General features: G+C 35.4%; 2 protein-coding genes across 2 annotated transcripts; both read right to left on the bottom strand.

Annotated features, from left to right (window-relative positions):
- Nucleotides 13,069-16,019, bottom strand: LOC109326616 (uncharacterized RNA pseudouridine synthase aq_1464-like; the record flags this gene model as incomplete). The annotated part of the gene is made up of 9 exons (XM_019559333.1): nucleotides 13,069-13,481; nucleotides 13,611-13,666; nucleotides 14,121-14,177; nucleotides 14,502-14,652; nucleotides 14,973-15,021; nucleotides 15,142-15,235; nucleotides 15,505-15,577; nucleotides 15,664-15,764; nucleotides 15,930-16,019. Coding segments are annotated over 9 exons (732 nt in total), but the record flags the coding sequence as incomplete, so codon positions are not given.
- On the bottom strand, nucleotides 17,352-21,737 carry LOC109335065 (uncharacterized RNA pseudouridine synthase aq_1464-like). Its single transcript, XM_019571119.1, has 10 exons — nucleotides 21,168-21,737; nucleotides 20,213-20,292; nucleotides 19,947-20,047; nucleotides 19,788-19,860; nucleotides 19,425-19,518; nucleotides 19,256-19,304; nucleotides 18,785-18,935; nucleotides 18,404-18,460; nucleotides 17,894-17,949; nucleotides 17,352-17,764 (listed from the first exon to the last, which is right to left on the bottom strand). Exons 1-10 carry the CDS (start codon nucleotides 21,703-21,705, stop codon nucleotides 17,704-17,706), a joined length of 1,260 nt encoding a protein of 419 aa, XP_019426664.1. The 5' UTR covers nucleotides 21,706-21,737; the 3' UTR covers nucleotides 17,352-17,703.

The raw sequence follows: 22,171 nt of genomic DNA, 5'->3' as shown, positions 1-22,171 counted from the left end.
CAAGGACTAAAATCCTCCTTTTAGTGTATGTCCTAAAATGGTAGAATAATGATCACTAATATTTATTACTAAAAAATATTACGTTCACAAAGATACTAGGTTGTCACACCCTAATCTTGGCTACTCTAATATTGAAGTAGTAATGAATATAAGATCTTAAGAAAAACATGCTTAACTTGGCAAGTAAACTAAGTAGTACAACTACTTTTTAATTTATTTGTTAAGTGTTTGAGACAAGTAATTTTTCATGACTTGAAATCGGTTTTTAGGTGATCAATCTAAAAAGAGCATTAAGAACTTCTCAAATAAATAAAATTAACCAAAGTACCAACTTGAATGATTAAAATTTAAATTTAAAATAGAAGAAGTAGAAATACATAACCAACATTCAAATGAAATAGTTAGGAGCATGAGCATCCATCCAAGAATTGGATGCTTTAAGTTCCAAATGAGATTACTAAATTGATTTTTGCATCTCAGTTGTCTTCTCCTTTCTCCTCTTGAATTATAAACTAAAAACTATAAAACTTACTCACAAAAGCTTCTATGAACTGAGCTTTCAAACTAAGAAATAAGAAGAGAGAATTGTGTTTCTACTTCAGGGAAGCAAGTCTCTTTTGTTCAAATGAAATGCCTCCTATTTATAGAATTTTCCTGGAACCGCTGAGCGGCTTGTTTGCACTACTCAGCAGCTGACCAAACCCTTTAGCATGGGTTTGGTCACTTAGTCAAGTAGCTTTGCCACTTCTTAAGTTTGACTCACCAAAGCTACTTGTGAGCTATGGGACCAGCTATGGTGAGCTACTCCTGAAAAGCCTATGGTTGGCTACATGAAGTGATGTCATGCATGACTTCATGGTTGCTTGATGGCTAAGTCAAGTATGGGTGCACATCACTGAGCACACATGTGGCACCGCTAAGCTGCTTGTTGAGCAGCTTTGACCGTGCTGACTGAGATGTGGCTTGGTGCTTGTTGACCTGGTCAGGTGTCTGGTTCACCGCTGAGCACATATGTGTCACCGCTGAGCTACTGCTTGAGCAACTTGGGCGTGTGACAGGCTTGTGTCTGACCGTGCCAAGCTTGAGTTCTGACCGTGTTAGGTTTTGTCTGGTGTTAGGCTGAGCGGTCAAGCAGGTTCACTCAGCTGCTTGCTTGAGCAACTTGCTCAAAGGGGTTTATCAAATGATGATCCTAATTGGGTTTGGACTTTTTGGCCTTTGGTTCAACTAATGAATGAATATGCATTGATCATTTCTTATCATTTTTATGCAATTAAGAGATTTAAAGACTCAAACAAGTTTAATTAGACAAATCAAATGTTGATCTCACTTTGATTCTCACGTGTGTTTGGCTCACTCCCTCACTTGTTTTGGTTTTACACTTTTTTTTATTTAAAAGATGTTTGCAAAGATCTTGTTACACAAAATTGAATTTTCAATTTGCAAAAGTTTCAAGTTATGACATTATAAGATGTTTTCACAAAAGTTTAGCATATATCTCATTTTGCTCACTTAAAGCTTAATTCAAAGTATGCTTAGAATTTTCTAATCATGTGATCATGTTTCAAAAAAATTTGTTTAGCCATTTTGATTTCCGTTTTGAAATTTTTTGAGTTTTTTAACAAACAATATTACTTTTTACATATTTACACAATCTAAACAAGAAATTTTTAAATTACATCAAGTTCTTGTCCCTCTTTTTAAATGAAGGCTTGTCCTCAAGCCTTAAAAACTTTTGGGACTTACTTGATGTGATTTAAAAATTGCTTTGTTTTCAAAGTAAAAATACTCACAAAAGATAATGATAAAGGAAGTAAATATTTACCAAATACTAGGTTGCCTCCTAGTCAGCATTCTTTTAGAGTCATTAACTTGACGTCTGATTTTGAACGAGATTATTCAGATTGCTCATTGATGATGGAGCCTGACTCATCACCCAAATAAGGTTTTAATCTTTGTCCATTTACTACCCAAGTTGCTTTTGTCTTGGGATCTTTCAATTCAATTGCTCCATATTCTTTTACTTCTTTGATGACAAATGGTCCTGTCCATCTGGTTCTAAATTTTCTTGGAAGTATTTTGAGCCTTGAGTTGAATAGAAGTACTTTTTGCCCTTGATAGAAATTTTTCTTTCTGATTCTGGAGTCTTTTTTTCCTTATATAGTCTTGAAGATTCGTTACATTCAACATGGGTTTGGTCACTTGGTCAATTAGCTTTGTCACCTCCTTAAGCTTGACTCACCAAAGCTAGTTGTGAGCTATGAGACCAGCTATGGTGAGCTACTCCTGAAAAGCCTATGGTAGGCTACTTGAAGTGATGTCATACATGACTTCATGGTTGTTTGATGGCTAAGTCAAGTCTGGGTGCACACCGTTGAGCACACATGTGGCACCGCTAAGCTGCTTGTTGAGCAGCTTTGACCGTGCTGACTGAGATGTGGCTTGGTGCTTGCTGACCTGGTCAGGTGTCTGGCTCACCGTTGAGCACACATGTATCACCGCTGAGCTGCTGCTTGAGCAGCTTGGGCGTGTGTCAGGCTTGTGTCTGACCGTGCCAAGCTTGAGTTCTGACCGTGTCAGGTTTTGTCTGGTGCTTGGCTGAGCCGTCAAGCAGGTCTGCTCAGCTGCTTGCTTGAGCAGCTTGGTTTGTGCAAGGTTGGCTTGACTGAGTCATGCTGGTGTCTAGGTTAGGTTGGTGTCCAGTTCAGTTGAGCGTAGCTTGGTCCGCGCTGAGCTGCCTGCTTGAGCACCTTGAGTTTGACTTCTTTTTCTACTTGGACCATGAGTCTTTATTCTCTTTTCGTTTTCTTTCTAAGTCCTACAAAACACATAAAAAAAGAAATACAAACACAAATATACAAGATTATGATATTATATCCAAAAAGTGTTGTTTTAAGTTGATTTTTCTCAATTATGCTTAAGATAAGTGTCATAAAAGTGTACGAAATTTAGGTATGTTTGACACTTATCAGCCTCACCCCTTCAATCTTTTCCATATTCACAAGTGTCTCATGCACAACATAAATTATCTATTTTCCATACTCATCCAAACCGTGAACACTTATCCAAATCCATCCCTTTCATAAGTTCACTAAACCATCGTCATCTACCCTAATCCATACCGAGACCAACACCCTACATTCCATATCCACCCTACAACACCCAAAAACCCTAAACTCACACCCTAAACCGATACCCTAACCATACCCCTCAATTCCCCTTAGTTTACTACACGTAAAACATCCAAAAAGTGACCTAAAAACCTAAATAACCCCAATATGGAATTCTGGTTTAAAAAGCTCAAAACTTCAAGCTAAAAACAATCCTACAACAAAGGCAGACCTAAGAGGTTGTCATCAATTTACCCATTGTTGGATACTAGACTCTGGAGCCACTGACCATATGACACCATTTCCTAAATACTTATCCACATATTCTCCATATCCTAGCAGTAAGAAAATTTCCATAGCGGGTAGAACCCTTATAACTACATCAAGGTAAGGAGAGGTCCAAATAAACACATCCATAAAACTTAAGCATGTCCTTCATGTCCCTAAACTCTCCACCAATCTAATTTTTATAAAAAAAACTCATAGAGGATCTCTCATGTAATATTGTGTTTCATAGCAACTCTTGTATATTGCAGGATAAGAAGTCGAGGAGGGCGATTGGACATGCTAGATAATGGAATGGCCTTTACTACATGGAGGATCCTAATTTTCCTACAAAGAGTCACTGCCTCATATTTGAATCTACCATGACCAACAAAGAAAAAATTCAACTATACCATTTTCGTATGAAGCATCCTTCTTTTCGAGTTTTAAAAGTACTTTTCCCTTCCATGTTTAAGAATTTAAGTGTGAAGAGTCTTCATTGTGGGGTCTGTGAACTTGCTAAGCACAAGTGTGTAACTTTTTCCATTAGCGATAAAATGAGTTATTCTCCTTTTAGTCTTATTCATACTGATATGTGGGGTGCTTCTAATGTTCCTAATATCATAGTGCTAAATGGTTTTTAAGCTTTATCGATGCTTGTATCCGGGTGACTTGGGATTTTCTATTGAAACATAAATTTGAGGTTTGCTATGTGTTTTTACACTTTGTCTCAATGATTAAAAATCATTTTGGAGTTAATATTTAGAGATTTAGGCCTGATAATGTTAGTGATTACTTTAACCTTGTGATCAACTCTTTTTGTTAAAAGGACGGGATAATCCATGAATCTTCATGTGTTAACACACCCCAACAAAATGGGGTTGCAGAAAGAAAAAAATGGGCACTTACTAGACCAAACTAGAGCTTTTCTTTTTCAAAATAGTCTCCCAAAAAAATTATGGGGGAAGCCTTACTTAATGCAACCTACCTAATTAGTAGGTAACCCTTTAAAACGTCAAACTTAAAAAGCCCCATGGAAGTCCTATCATCATTCCACCCACATATAGAACCTACAAATAAACTCCAACCTAGAATATTTGGATGTGTATCCTTTGTACATGTTCATAGTAATGAAAGGGGAAAGCTTGACCCTAGGGCACTAAAGTGTGTCTTCATTGGGTACTCAATCACACAAAAGGGGTATAAATGTTTTTACCCTCCAATGAAAGAATTCTCTGTGTCGAGGGATGTCACCTTCAACGAACAAGAAAGTTACATCCAACAACCTCATCTTTCGGGGGAGAAGGTAAGAGAGGAAGATGAGTCTCTCATGCTTCCAGATATGACATTTGGACCAGAAATTGGGACAAATAGCGTTGTTGTCCCAGAAATTGAGAAATTTGTCCTTGAAATTGGGACAAATAGTATTGTTGTTCCAGGATCTGATAAATATGTCCTTGAAGTTGATAAAATTGCCCCTAGAATTGAGAAAACAGTAGAACCATCAATTGTGCCTCAGCTTGCACCGCTTGATGATAGGAAATTCGGAAACAATCTGGTATACAGAAGAAGAGAAAAGCCCATCCCAAGATCTATCCATGTCCAAGAATCCAATCCAACATCATTACATGAGGTAACATTTCCTGATCCTATAATCTTCGACGAAAATCTAGACCTTCCCATTGCTCTTAGAAAATGTAATCAACAACCACTTTACCCTCTACGAAATTCCTAGCCTTTGAAAAAATCTTTCCTACCCATAGAACATTTATCACAAACCTAAACACTATAACCACAGCTTCCTCTATATCTAAAGCATTATCTAACTGTAAATGGAAACAAGCCATGGACTTGGAGATGGAAGCGTTGAAGAAAAACAGAACCTAGGAACTTGTCACCTTACCAACTAGAAATAAATTAGTAGGGTGCAAGTGGGTATATACATTAAAGTATCGGGTTGATAGGCCCATTGAAAGGTATACGGAAAGGTTGGTGACCAAAGGATTCACTCAAACCTATGAAGTAGATTACTTGGAGGCGTTTGCCCTAGTTGCTAAGGTGAACTCGGCCAGAGTCATATTATCATTAGCAACAAGTCATAATTGGGATCTGCAGCAGTTCGATGTGAAGAATGCATTTTTGCATGGAAACCTTGAAGAAGAAATGTATATAGAGGTGCCCCCAGTTATAATGGACATGTTGCTGCCAATAAAGTTTGAAAGTTAAAAAATGCATTGTACGAGCTAAAACAATCACCAAGAGCATGGTTTGGAAGATTCACAAAAGTTATGAGAAATCTTGGGTATAAACAGAGCCAAAGGGATCACACTTTATTCATTAAACATTCAATTTCAGGGGGAGTAACAATATTATTAGCATATGTGGATGATATTATAGTAGGCGAAGATGACAAAAAGAAACAGCAAGTGTTGAGCCAATGTCCAGTCAAGGAATTTGAGATCAAAACCTTAGGCAAGCTTAAATATATTTTAGGAATTGAAGTAGCTCATTCCAAGAAAGGTATCTTCATTTCTCAACAAAAGTATATTACTGACTTGCTTAAAGAAACATGTAGGACATCTTGCAAACCAGGTAGTACACCAGTTGATCCAAATATAAAGTTGGGATATGCGGAAGAAGATGTTGTTGTCGACAAGGAAAAATATCAAAGACTTGTTGGCAGACTTATTTACTTATCACATACTAGATTGGACATTGCCTTCTATGTAAGCCTAATTAGTCAATGTACGCACCAACCAAAGGAAGCACATTTACAAGCTACCCTTAGAATTGTCCAATATTTAAAAGGGACACCAAGAAGGGGGATTTTGTTTAGACAAAACAATAGTGTAAGTCTTGAGTCATATATGGATGTTGATTATGCACAATCAGTTGTGGATAGAAGGTCAACTACTAGATATTGCACCTTCCTTGGTGGAAACCCATTGACTTGGAGAAGCAAAAAACAGTCTGTGGTAGCCAAATCTAGTGTTGAAGATGAATTTCGAGCCATTGCCCAATGAATATGTGAACTGTTGTGGCTAAAGATTATATTGGAAGATTTGAAGATAAAGTGAGATGAACCTATGAGGTTATATTGTGATAATAATTCTGCAATTAGTATAGCCCACAACCCTGTGCAGCATGATAGAATAAAACATATTGAGGTGGACATGCATTTTATCAAAGAAAAGTTAGACAGTGGTTTGTGTTAAACATGGTACCCCATTGAGCAATGAAGAAGAAGAAAAGCACAAAAATGAATGAATGATTTAAGCTAAATAACACTTTTGGTAATTCATTGATGATTTGAACTTTAAACAAAGAAATCTATTTATAGAAGGGTATGGTGGTTACCATAACAGAAATAACCACCTGAAACCCAACAAATTAACCAAAAAAGGGAATGGGCCTAATAACAACTCTAAGCCCAAAAACAAAAGAAGGAAAAACTGAAGGCCACCAATAACTAAAACTCATAGTGTTTCTGCAACTTCAAAGACATCCTTCTTCCTTTCATTACTTCCATCTTTATCACGGTTCATATCATCCAATTGTAATAGCCCCCTACAAGCTGGGATGTGGATATTTAACATCCCAAGCTTGGAGTGAAGTTTCTGAAATACTCGAGGAGACAAAGATTTTGTCAAGATGTCTGCAATCTGAGATGCAGTGTGTATGTAGAGTAGATGCAACAATCAAGACTGAACCTTTTCCCTTATTGAATGACAATCAACTTCAATGTTCTTGGTTCTTTCATGGAAAACGGGATTGGCTACAATATGTAGAGCTGCTTAGTTATCACAGTAAAGCATCACTGGTTCTGAATGAGCTATCTACAAGTCATGCATCAGGTAGCTCAACCATTGTGCTTCACAAGCAGCTAGGGCCATGGATGTGTACTCTGCTTCAGTTGATGATCTTACAACAACTCTTTGCTTCTTGCTTTTCCAGGAGATGAGAGCATTCCCTAGATAAAAGTAGTAACCAGAGACAGATTTTCTTGAGTCGGGACAAGCTGCCCAATCTGAATCTGTATACCCTTTTATCTTGAGGTCTGAACCTGTAGGAAAGAAAACCCCAAAGCTAATGGAGCCCTTAAGGTATCTAAGGATTCTCTTGGCTCCTTCATAATGGGCATTAGTAGGTGTAGACAAAAATTGGCTTAAGTGGCCAACTGAAAAACTAAGATCTGGTATAGTATGAGTCAAGTATAAGAGTTTACCCATTAATCTTCTATATATACTAGGATCATGATATGGTGTGCCAATTTCTGAACTAATCAGCTTTTTTGCATAATCCATTGGAGTGGAACAAGGTCTACAGGCCAACATCCCTGCTTCTTCCAACAGATCCATAGCATATTTTCTTTGATATAATACAATACCTTTGTTGGATCTAGCTATTTCCATTCCTATGAAGTATTTCAATGCACCAAGATCTTTTATGCTGAATTCTGAATTGAGCAGATCTTTTACATAATTAATTTCTCTCATATCATTTCCTGCCAAAACAAGGTCATCTACATAGACTAGGATAGCAGTAAAACTAGAGGATTTAGCTTTAATGAAAAGAGAATGATCAGCATTGGATCTTTGATAACCTGATTGAAGAAGAACTCCAGTTAGCTTGGCGTGTCACTGCCTGCTAGCTTGCTTGAGACCATAAAGAGATTTTTGAAGCTTGCACATAAGACCAGTTTGGTTTATAGTGAGGCCTTGAGGAATCTTCATATAAACCTCCTCTTTTAGGTCTCCATAGAGGAAAGTCGTGTTTATATCTAACTGATGTAGATGCCACTATTTGGCTGAGGCAAGGGATAATGTCACCCTAATAGTAGTCATCTTGACTATAGGGCTAAAAGTTTCTATGTAGTAAACCCCTTCTGTTTGGGTGAAACCTTTGGCCACAAGTCTAGCCTTGTACCTTTCAATAGATCCATCTGACCTATATTTCAGTTTGAATACCCATTTACATCCTATAGCTTTCTTTGTGCTAGGAAGGGTAGTAATGATCCAGGTGCCATTGGCATTGAGAGCATCAAGCTCTTTCTGGATGGCAGCTTTCCAGAAATCTTGCTTGATTGCTTCATTATAAGTAGTTGGTTCTTTATTGGAGGAGATACTAAGAGAATAATGTTTATGGTTAGCAGATAAAAGATCATAAGACACGCTTTTGCATAGAGGATACCTTACATTTCGAGACTTTGGTGAGACTGAATGAGAGGCGGATGTGGTCAAAGTGCAATGATAGTCCTGCAAATAGTGAGGCCTATTTCTAACTCTAAGAGATTTTTTAGCAGTTTCATTATTATTTCTACTATTTTTATTGTCCTCAATGAGTGAACTAGATTGAGAATTGTCAAGATCACTGTTGGCTAAATTATTGGCAGGTGTGATGGACTCAATTCCATTGGGGGTATGATGAATGGTAATGAATTCCTTATTGATGTTATTGATACCATCATCAATTTCATAAGCAATGTCATGTTCAATAGGTAAAATTAATCCAGGGTCTCTTTCAGTGCATATAGACTCTTTGAAAGGAAAGGCATGTTCATAAAATGAGACAATTCTAGATATGAAGATTTCATGACTATTGATATCTAACACAATATACCCTTTCACCCCCTTTTCTAGTCCTAAGAACAGACATCCTTTAGATCTAGGATCCAACATCTTCCTGTGTGAAGTAGTAGTGGCAGCATAGGAAAGACATCCAAATATCATAAGGTTAGATATGTCAGGAAAGGTTTTATATAAAACATGAAAGGGACTATCATTTGAGAGATAAAGACTAGGTTGTCTATTAATTAGGTATACAGCATGTGCCATGGCAAAGTTCCAAAAACAGTGAGGAAGATTAGATTGAAAAATTAAGGATCTAGCAACACCAAGAATGTGTTGGTGTTTCCTTTCCACCACCCCGTTTTGTTGAGGTGTTTCAACACAACTTCTTTGATGCTCAATTCCTTTTTCTGCATAGAAGTTACTTAGGGAAAATTCTTTCTCATTGTCACTTCTTATGCATTTCACCCTTAATCCGAATTGAGTATAAACAAGAGAAACAAAATTCTTGATCAAATTGGGCACCTCAGACTTAAGTTTCAAGAAATATAACCAAGTAAATCTAGATTTATTATCAACCATGGTCAATAAGTATATGTGTCCAAGAATGCTAGGGATAAGGAAAGGTCCCCATATATCCATGTGCAATAAGTCAAAAATGCATGCAGATTCAGTAATGCTATTAGGATAGGGTAGTTTTCTCTGTTTAGCAACATGGCAAATGTGACAAGGGTCCATGATTTTATTGAATTTAACATAAGGAAAAAGTTTTTGCATGGTCAACAGTTTGTCATGAGAAGGGTGGCCTAGCCTATTATGCCATACATTGGTTTCATAAGCAGAGAAAGTATTAACACTACTATCCTTTTGTTGAGTGTGTGTGATGGGTAAAGTCCTCACAGGGCCTTTCATTGCATAAAGACCATTCCTCAACTCAACTACACCAGCCATCTTCAAGGATGGGAGGTCCTGAATGTGGCAAACATTTTTAGAAAAAGTTAATTGGCAGTGAATAGAATCAATAAGCTTTGAAATAGAAATCAAGTTATAATGAAATGTAGGAATGTACAGAACATCAGTTAAGAATAGATTGGATGAGAAAACAACACTCCCTGAAATGGTGGTGGCTATCTGGCTGCCATCAGGTAGAGTAACATAGACATAATTGATTTGTTTGTAGGTTTGGAAATTTGAAAGAATATGACATACATGACCTGTAGCCCCTGTGTCAAGGTACCAGTCAAGAGATTTAGTGTGACAATTTAAGAGGTACCTCATACCTTCATCATTGGATTCACCAGAATGTGTGTTGAATTGGTTGGTGTTATGATCAATTCTTGATGGTTGTTGCAATATGGATAGGATAGTTTGGTGTTGTTGAGGAGTGATATTGACTCCAATGGTTTGTTCATTGCTCTTGTTTGAAATTGCCTGCTCCCTTATTTCTTTCTGGGAGTTATGTTCATATGGTTCATCATTAGTCGTAACAAGATTGTTGATGCTGTAATTTTTGGAGTATGCAGGTGGGAAACCATTCTTCTTGAAGCATTGATCAATAGTGTGCCTTGTCTTGTGGCAAAAGATGCAAACCTTGGCTCCTCTTCCACTTGGACCTCTTGCTGAATTTCTTCCTGCTTGATATATCTGTCCTCTACCTTTCCTCTGTTTCCTCTTGAATTCATCCCTATATCATTGTTGTTATTACTATAATTCTCTTCAGCTATGTTTAGCAGAACTCTTGGTTCTCCATATTGATTGGTAATGAGTCTTTCTTGCTTGATGAGAAGAGCAAAAGCCTTGTTCATTGTAGGAAGTGGACCCATCATCATGATCTGTGATCTCACTCTTCATACTGGTCATTTAGCCCATTATGAAAGCAAATGACATAGTCATTTTCCCTATATCCTCTTATAGTTGGGATTAAGTCGCAGCTGCACTTTTGAATGCAAGAACATAAGAGGATAGGCCTAAAATTATCTAGTTCTTGCCAAAATCCTTTTATATGAGTATGATATGCCCCTATACTAAGGTTTCCTTGTTTGAAGGTGTATATTTCAGCCAACAATTGTGAAATGCGAAATACATCACCTTGATAATACCTTTCATGCAAGTCATCTCAGATCTCGAATGTTGTATCCACCCATGGAACGCTCTACACAATGGAATAATCAATAGACTATATCAACCAAGAAACTACCGACATATTGCACCTATCCCTGGCTTTGAAGGTTGGATCGTCGATGACAGGTTTTGGAAGAGAACCATCAATAAACTGAAGTTTGTTCTTTGTCTTGAGGGACATGAAAACGACACGGGACCAAGAGTGGTAATTGTCACCATTGAGGTGAGTGGAGACCAGAGCAGCACCTGGATTCTCATTGAGATGCATGTAAAGGAGAGGTTGGATCTTGAATAAGGCTTAGCGGTTGAATTGCACGATTTTCCATCTTGAATTGGGAGAAAAGGAAACTTTCAGGAAACTTTCAGGAATCTTGGAGCTGATTGCTTGATGATGAAAAAGAAAGTCAGGTTTATGCAGCAGAAATTCTTCTCATAGTGTGCTCTGATACCATGTCAAACATGGTATCCCATTGAGCAATGAAGAAGAAGAAAAGCACAAAATGGATGAATGATTTAAGCTGAATAACACTTTCGGTATTTCATTGATGATTTGAACTCTAAACAAGGAAATCTATTTATAGAAGGGTATGGTGGTTACCATAACAGAAATAACCACATGAAACCCAACAAACTAACCAGAAAAGGAAATGGGCCTAATAACAACTCTAAGCCCAAAAACAAAAGAAGGAAAAACTGAAGGCCACCAATAACTAAAACTCATAGTGTTTCTGCAACTTTAAAGACATCCTTCTTCCTTTCATTACTTTCATCTTTATCACGGTTCATATCATCCAATTGTAATAGTTTGATTTGTACACCATATATCTCTAATCAAAATTAACTTGCAGACATACTCACTAAGGGGCTAAACAACAACTTTGAAAGAATTATATCCAAATTGGGAATGGAAAATGTTTATTCACCAACTTGAGGGAGAGTGTCAAAAATGTGTTGATGTCTAGTATTCTAGGAATGTTTAAATTATCTTTACTATATTTTTATTCTGATTCCTTACTTTATCTTGCTATTAATACTAGGCTTGTATATTTAGAAACAATCCCATAATCACATGGATTTGTTTCTCTAGAATATTATCTTTATTTCCTAAAATAGTTAACAAACTCATGTACATATGAAACTAATGTATATCTCATAATACACAATACTATTATATTATTTTCTTAAATCTGAGAATTAAATTGAACTTTTTTTATACTTTTGGAGAGGTAACTTATAATTAGCATATATTTACAGAATTATGGTTTGTCAAAGCCTAAAACTACTCCATCAACATAAAGACGAGATTATCTGCTATTAGGATATTAAAAATTATAAATGATGTTGGGAATGGGGAAATTTTGGTGTTTGAAAAAGTATGATATTTCATGTAATACTTGTTGTTATTAGTTAAAAAATATATTAAAATTAAAATTTTAATAATTAAATATTTTTCTGATAATTATAAGCGGTTGGAATGTGTCAAACTGTAATTTCGAATCGTTTATTTAAACTCAATTTTTTGACTCAATTAATTTGTTACTTGATGAACCAAATTTATTAAGATAAATAACAAATTAAATTTTAAATAAATGTTGAGGTGACTTAGTTCATTGTTGGACCTATTTGTATCTAAAGACTTATTGAGGGTTATGTAGGATGTTACAGCTGAAAAAGTGTTTATAAGGGGATAATACATATTAATCACCAAGATTAGCATAGTTAAAACTACACTTAAATTTATTTTTTACATACATTTTTCATCATTTATTTTATTAATGATTTGTTAAGAGTATAAAAAATCCTCAAACAATAAACCATTCTGTTACATGCTTTCCTTGTGGACTACAAGTTCATTCATTACATTATTTTTTAGTTAAGAGAGCATCATAGGAAATGTACAATTGATGAGACATACTTTATTTTTTGCCAAAATCACATTTTTATCACTATTGAGAGTCAGCATTACAAACTTAGCACTAAATTTTGTGATAAGAAATTAAACACTTCAGGAAATTATCCTCAAATTTATCAATTTGTATTAGTTTTAAACTTTAAACACAAATTTATACAGGGTCATCGTCTACAAAACTTTCATTGAAGATACCAGCAATTCACTAACTAATGCATTCACTTATCAGTAGCCTAAAATCTTTTCACATACCTTCTAAGACTATATAGCTATGTTTGATTGCGGCTTGCAAAGAGTATCAGTGTGCTCTGCCTCCCTAGGAATGGTATCAGAATTCAACAGCTCAAATCGATTACGAATCAGCCAACTATTTGATAATAGCTTCAGAGCTGTTTTAAATCTGAATAAGCTTGCACAATGTTTCCAACTCCGGCATCAAAGAAGCAACTTCAACTCTTCCACCCCAGCGCGCTCAGATTTGCTGGATTTAGATCAATGTACTTCCCTACCCTGGTAATACAACAGTTGAAAACTGTGTGAAGTAAAAAATAATTCAAATGGAAGATCATTAGAATTGTATCTGAATACAACTGCAACTACTGAAGAATGACTCCCTACAGAACTAAGGAAAATTATTACCCAAGGTCTGATGGAAGTTTAAAACCACCAATTCGAACTCGCTTCAATGAATATATCTGAAATATGAAACAGAAACAAGAAAGAAATGTCTGAAGTTATTTATCCATAGACGAAAATAAAACCACAAGGTATGATATTAATATAGATATCATACAAGAAAACTCCCTAAAATACCCAGAAGCTGAAAATAAGAACACAAGCCAAAATCCCAAAAGATGTGAAGAAAAATAATCAGTGTGATCAAACCATATATGAAGTATGGGCAAAATCAAAATTCTTGTGAAACTGAAGTAGCATCACACTATATGTAAGTTAAATGTAGCATAACTCCTAAGAAATCTGAACCAGAGAAACACTAATCAGTTTGGCTGGAATCGGGTTTACAGAATTCCATGAACCATGATTTTCTTTTATCATACAAAATATTTATGATTTCACATATGCCTCAGCATGAGTAGTTATGGCCTTTTGGATGATGTTAAAGGGAGGAAATCTATCATTAAAGCTAACCTCAAGTCCAGCACTTTTCACAAGTTCACGAACTTCATGTTTCCTCCCGTCATGAACCTACAAGTATCCAGATTAAATGAAACAAGCAATCTCAAGTAGGCCCGTTGAACAAATCACATGCTCTAACAAGTAGACAGGGTAAATAATTCAACGGACTAAAATGTGATAATCATGAATGAATTGATGACTAAATATGATAAAGAAATTAAATTATGCATGCCAGCCTTCGTCTTTAAAGTTGCATTCAAAAGGAAACTTCATCAACCTTATGCACCAGCAGATTGATTGGTGTAGTTCAAGTGAGATGCCAGAGAATGTGATAATTACAACCAATATTGGGCAGTTGAACTGATATTATTAGATCAATACAGATAAGTTTACCACAATGCGAAGACGGTCTCTTTGTACATCTTGCCTGCGTGGAAGTAACTCAACACTATCAGGTATACAATGGACGCCCTCAATGGTTGTCCCCTCACTTATGGCTAATAAGTGCTTCTTATGAACTGAACCATCAATTGTTGCAATGTATCTGATAAAATGAATGTGATGTTTCAGAAAATTTGTAAATTCATAGGAATGAAGAACTACATCCAAAAATAATATGAACCATGCATTAAATCACAAAATAAAACATTGAATTGGGTAAGGGAGATCCTAATAATGTTCAATCATTCCAAGCTGTAAGACACTGCGGAATACACAGCATCATCTAAATTATTTGAACCAAACTTCCTGTACATAATGTCCACAAGATCTTAACTAAAATCTTATAAGTTGAAAATTCCCATAATTGCAGTATTGATCCAAAATAATGGGAGGGGAATACAAGAACCAAACTCATCTACTCACTCTTTGGATGTTTTGGTTGATGGATGTGTAAGTTTTTGAGCAAAATCTCCTGTGAATAACAATAATTGGATAAAGTATTAGATAAAACTGTTCGTGTTTAGATATAATTTATCCCAGGACTACGATTAAATCAATGCAGATAAAATTGCTTTCACGTCAAGTCACATACCATCATTAGTCACAATAATTAACCCAGTGGTAGCAACATCAAGACGGCCTACAGTAAATAGCCGTGGTGCAGGTACTCCAGCATGATTTTTATCCTAGCAAAACAATTATTGGTGATAAAGATTTTATTAGTTGTGGAAAGGAATACAGAAGTGGAGCACAAAATATCCTCCTAAATTACCAAGCAGAGATACAGAAGGGGAGAATGAAAATAATATATAATCTCAAAAGAGTACCCCAATGCCTTTCCATAACTGGTAAAGTGACATGCAGAATTAATAAAGAACTGAATTTGAATCATAACTCTGCCCTTCCCAAACTGAACGGATTGTAAAATATCAATAAAGCTCAATGTGGCACATACCCAATTCTTCAAATAATCATCAAATAGACCTATCACAGATTTAGACTCCTTCTCCCCAGATGAGCATATGTACCTGTCAAAATGTAATTGCATCATTTTATAAATACAGTTGTTTCATTGAGAATAGGTGTGCAAGTGCAAGTTGTGCAACATACATACCCTTTAGGCTTGTTTAAGGCAAAATACACCTTTCGGGGCTGCCTCTTAGGAAGGCGGCTTCCATTGACATAGATAACATCCTTTGCAGGATCAACTCTGGTCTGCCAATGCCACAAAGCAAAAAGCTAAAATTTATACATGATGACGTGATGAATAATAAAAAGGAAGCGATTATCAAGATTAATAATTCTTTGACATAATGAATGCTCTATTAAGAATAATAAAACAAAACATATCAAATCAAATGAATGATAAATTAAACAAACCTGAGGTGTATTACAGACGTTCCCATTTACAGTAACCTTGCCATCAAAAATAAGCTCTTCACAACTTCTTCTTGAAGCAACTGAAAACAATCAAGTATACAATCTGAACTGATTTTCATTTTCAACCAATGAAAGGGTCATTTTATATACCAATAAAGACATCCTTCTTCCTTTCATTACTTTCATCTTTATCACGGTTCATATCATCCAATTGTAATAGTTTGATTTGTACACCATATATCTCTAATCAAAATTAACTTGCAGACATACTCACTAAGGGGCTAAACAACAACTTTGAAAGAATTATATCCAAATTGGGAATGGAAAATGTTTATTCACCAACTTGAGGGAGAGTGTCAAAAATGTGTTGATGTCTAGTATTCTAGGAATGTTTAAATTATCTTTACTATATTTTTATTCTGATTCCTTACTTTATCTTGCTATTAATACTAGGCTTGTATATTTAGAAACAATCCCATAATCACATGGATTTGTTTCTCTAGAATATTATCTTTATTTCCTAAAATAGTTAACAAACTCATGTACATATGAAACTAATGTATATCTCATAATACACAATACTATTATATTATTTTCTTAAATCTGAGAATTAAATTGAACTTTTTTTATACTTTTGGAGAGGTAACTTATAATTAGCATATATTTACAGAATTATGGTTTGTCAAAGCCTAAAACTACTCCATCAACATAAAGACGAGATTATCTGCTATTAGGATATTAAAAATTATAAATGATGTTGGGAATGGGGAAATTTTGGTGTTTGAAAAAGTATGATATTTCATGTAATACTTGTTGTTATTAGTTAAAAAATATATTAAAATTAAAATTTTAATAATTAAATATTTTTCTGATAATTATAAGCGGTTGGAATGTGTCAAACTGTAATTTCGAATCGTTTATTTAAACTCAATTTTTTGACTCAATTAATTTGTTACTTGATGAACCAAATTTATTAAGATAAATAACAAATTAAATTTTAAATAAATGTTGAGGTGACTTAGTTCATTGTTGGACCTATTTGTATCTAAAGACTTATTGAGGGTTATGTAGGATGTTACAGCTGAAAAAGTGTTTATAAGGGGATAATACATATTAATCACCAAGATTAGCATAGTTAAAACTACACTTAAATTTATTTTTTACATACATTTTTCATCATTTATTTTATTAATGATTTGTTAAGAGTATAAAAAATCCTCAAACAATAAACCATTCTGTTACATGCTTTCCTTGTGGACTACAAGTTCATTCATTACATTATTTTTTAGTTAAGAGAGCATCATAGGAAATGTACAATTGATGAGACATACTTTATTTTTTGCCAAAATCACATTTTTATCACTATTGAGAGTCAGCATTACAAACTTAGCACTAAATTTTGTGATAAGAAATTAAACACTTCAGGAAATTATCCTCAAATTTATCAATTTGTATTAGTTTTAAACTTTAAACACAAATTTATACAGGGTCATCGTCTACAAAACTTTCATTGAAGATACCAGCAATTCACTAACTAATGCATTCACTTATCAGTAGCCTAAAATCTTTTCACATACCTTCTAAGACTATATAGCTATGTTTGATTGCGGCTTGCAAAGAGTATCAGTGTGCTCTGCCTCCCTAGGAATGGTATCAGAATTCAACAGCTCAAATCGATTACGAATCAGCCAACTATTTGATAATAGCTTCAGAGCTGTTTTAAATCTGAATAAGCTTGCACAATGTTTCCAACTCCGGCATCAAAGAAGCAACTTCAACTCTTCCACCCCAGCGCGCTCAGATTTGCTGGATTTAGATCAATGTACTTCCCTACCCTGGTAATACAACAGTTGAAAACTGTGTGAAGTAAAAAATAATTCAAATGGAAGATCATTAGAATTGTATCTGAATACAACTGCAACTACTGAAGAATGACTCCCTACAGAACTAAGGAAAATTATTACCCAAGGTCTGATGGAAGTTTAAAACCACCAATTCGAACTCGCTTCAATGAATATATCTGAAATATGAAACAGAAACAAGAAAGAAATGTCTGAAGTTATTTATCCATAGACGAAAATAAAACCACAAGGTATGATATTAATATAGATATCATACAAGAAAACTCCCTAAAATACCCAGAAGCTGAAAATAAGAACACAAGCCAAAATCCCAAAAGATGTGAAGAAAAATAATCAGTGTGATCAAACCATATATGAAGTATGGGCAAAATCAAAATTCTTGTGAAACTGAAGTAGCATCACACTATATGTAAGTTAAATGTAGCATAACTCCTAAGAAATCTGAACCAGAGAAACACTAATCAGTTTGGCTGGAATCGGGTTTACAGAATTCCATGAACCATGATTTTCTTTTATCATACAAAATATTTATGATTTCACATATGCCTCAGCATGAGTAGTTATGGCCTTTTGGATGATGTTAAAGGGAGGAAATCTATCATTAAAGCTAACCTCAAGTCCAGCACTTTTCACAAGTTCACGAACTTCATGTTTCCTCCCGTCATGAACCTACAAGTATCCAGATTAAATGAAACAAGCAATCTCAAGTAGGCCCGTTGAACAAATCACATGCTCTAACAAGTAGACAGGGTAAATAATTCAACGGACTAAAATGTGATAATCATGAATGAATTGATGACTAAATATGATAAAGAAATTAAATTATGCATGCCAGCCTTCGTCTTTAAAGTTGCATTCAAAAGGAAACTTCATCAACCTTATGCACCAGCAGATTGATTGGTGTAGTTCAAGTGAGATGCCAGAGAATGTGATAATTACAACCAATATTGGGCAGTTGAACTGATATTATTAGATCAATACAGATAAGTTTACCACAATGCGAAGACGGTCTCTTTGTACATCTTGCCTGCGTGGAAGTAACTCAACACTATCAGGTATACAATGGACGCCCTCAATGGTTGTCCCCTCACTTATGGCTAATAAGTGCTTCTTATGAACTGAACCATCAATTGTTGCAATGTATCTGATAAAATGAATGTGATGTTTCAGAAAATTTGTAAATTCATAGGAATGAAGAACTACATCCAAAAATAATATGAACCATGCATTAAATCACAAAATAAAACATTGAATTGGGTAAGGGAGATCCTAATAATGTTCAATCATTCCAAGCTGTAAGACACTGCGGAATACACAGCATCATCTAAATTATTTGAACCAAACTTCCTGTACATAATGTCCACAAGATCTTAACTAAAATCTTATAAGTTGAAAATTCCCATAATTGCAGTATTGATCCAAAATAATGGGAGGGGAATACAAGAACCAAACTCATCTACTCACTCTTTGGATGTTTTGGTTGATGGATGTGTAAGTTTTTGAGCAAAATCTCCTGTGAATAACAATAATTGGATAAAGTATTAGATAAAACTGTTCGTGTTTAGATATAATTTATCCCAGGACTACGATTAAATCAATGCAGATAAAATTGCTTTCACGTCAAGTCACATACCATCATTAGTCACAATAATTAACCCAGTGGTAGCAACATCAAGACGGCCTACAGTAAATAGCCGTGGTGCAGGTACTCCAGCATGATTTTTATCCTAGCAAAACAATTATTGGTGATAAAGATTTTATTAGTTGTGGAAAGGAATACAGAAGTGGAGCACAAAATATCCTCCTAAATTACCAAGCAGAGATACAGAAGGGGAGAATGAAAATAATATATAATCTCAAAAGAGTACCCCAATGCCTTTCCATAACTGGTAAAGTGACATGCAGAATTAATAAAGAACTGAATTTGAATCATAACTCTGCCCTTCCCAAACTGAACGGATTGTAAAATATCAATAAAGCTCAATGTGGCACATACCCAATTCTTCAAATAATCATCAAATAGACCTATCACAGATTTAGACTCCTTCTCCCCAGATGAGCATATGTACCTGTCAAAATGTAATTGCATCATTTTATAAATACAGTTGTTTCATTGAGAATAGGTGTGCAAGTGCAAGTTGTGCAACATACATACCCTTTAGGCTTGTTTAAGGCAAAATACACCTTTCGGGGCTGCCTCTTAGGAAGGCGGCTTCCATTGACATAGATAACATCCTTTGCAGGATCAACTCTGGTCTGCCAATGCCACAAAGCAAAAAGCTAAAATTTATACATGATGACGTGATGAATAATAAAAAGGAAGCGATTATCAAGATTAATAATTCTTTGACATAATGAATGCTCTATTAAGAATAATAAAACAAAACATATCAAATCAAATGAATGATAAATTAAACAAACCTGAGGTGTATTACAGACGTTCCCATTTACAGTAACCTTGCCATCAAAAATAAGCTCTTCACAACTTCTTCTTGAAGCAACTGAAAACAATCAAGTATACAATCTGAACTGATTTTCATTTTCAACCAATGAAAGGGTCATTTTATATACCAATCATATAATGAAGGGGAAATTACATTAACCATCCTCTGAAGTTTAACTTGCTTAAACCTTGCACCCCTTTTGTTTTAGAAATTACTCTGACTTCCCTTCATTTTATGTTGTAAGGGCGTAAGTGTAGTGATAACTTAAACCTCAAGGTGCGCATATTTGGGTAAACCACTCCTTAACTAAGTGCTTATCCAATAAGCTTTTATGAAATAAGCTAAAAACATCTTATTTTCCTAAGTTTGATAAACTTATTGAAATAAGCCAAGTAAGCTAAAAAGAACTTATAGGAAGGTAACAAGCATATCTTTTCAAATTATAGTTGTGGTCACGGTTATGTTGTGTCGATTGCAGGAAAACACAGACATGTAGGCTGCTGCAATTGCTAACGGAGTGCGGTTGTGTGCCACAATTTAAAACTATTTCATATGTTAATTCTATAAGCTTCTGAAAATAAGTTGCTGTCATAAGCCACAAAATAAGCTAACTATAGGCTCTTCCAAATGTCTCTAAGTGTAGTGACAACAAAAACCTTGAGGTGCATAAGTTTAAAGATAACATAAACCTCAATGGCGAACTGCGCAATTTCCATAACAAAGTGGACACTTTAATTAAGTGAAACATATGGCACTCCAGTAAGGTTGTTTGTCTCATGACTTATATCTACCCTCTCCATACCCCACTAGATGGGAACTCATGCATTGTGCCCCCTTTTTTACAAGGCAATCCGAATCCAGTATAACAATTTTTCCTATAAGTAACTACTAACAAACTGAAACTAAAAACCAAAAACGCAGCGTTTAGGTACCTCCAGAGGCAGCAAGAACCTTGCTGAGGCGCGTGGCGGCATCAGACTCTTTCTCTCTGTCTCTCAAATTCTGGTTATAGAACCTACGCGCCGCCTTGGAGTGTCGCGGAACCGTTACAGAAGAAACACTATCTTCATTTTCACCTTTCTTCATCATCTTCTTCTGCTTCTGAATCTCCTTCTGCTTCGTCTTCGTCTTGGTTCCAGTTTCCGCCGTCACCATCGCGGTCATCAGAGTCGACGGCGCGTGCGATTGGAGCTTCAGCTTCCCGTCCTCTCCGCGAACGATCCACGGTATCAGCATTTGACCGTCGTCCGATTCAGGAAGGTCGGGCTTGAGCTCGGGCTTGGGCTTGGGCTTGGAGGGAGCGAAGGAGATATTGAAGTTGAAGGAAGGAGAAGAAGAAGAAGAAGAGAGAGAACAAGTGAGGCGAGGAAGAGAGCGGAATGAGAAAGAAGAATTGGATTTGGAGAAACAGTGAAGAGAGAAAGAGAGTGCGGCCATTCCCATTGTTGAAGCTGAAGAAGAAGAAGCCATTGTTGTGTTGGGGATACAGTACAGAGATACTCACGACAGCGAGAAGATAAATATAATAAAAGCATCTTAAAAAAAATTATTCACATTTTTTATTAGTTAATTATTATCCTATACAAGTTTGTTTAAGAGATGGGTTTTTTTAAGGGTAATGAAACAAAATGGAAGACTTAAAATATCCGGTATTCAACTTACAAATTTTTGGCTTTCACCTAATGATGCTTACATGTAAAGCCTTTGTAAATCTAACATGACATTTAAAAAAGGAAAATGTTATATTTTTTTACTAAATCCCACTACTGGTTCTTCTGTTTGAAGTGCATGATTGAATTGGCGTCTAAAAGGCTTGCATCATGGAAGTGCAAGCATATTTTTTGGAGGTATATTAATTCTTCTAACTTTTGTTTTATTAAACATCTTACTTATATGTTTTCTCTTTACAAAGCTTCAAATAAGGTTTTGGCTAAGA

This window comes from Lupinus angustifolius, chromosome LG02 (assembly GCF_001865875.1).
Source record: "Lupinus angustifolius cultivar Tanjil chromosome LG02, LupAngTanjil_v1.0, whole genome shotgun sequence".
Lineage (NCBI taxonomy): Eukaryota > Viridiplantae > Streptophyta > Magnoliopsida > Fabales > Fabaceae > Lupinus > Lupinus angustifolius.
Note: the sequence above shows the minus strand (reverse complement) of the source record. Positions and strands in the feature narration are given on the sequence as shown.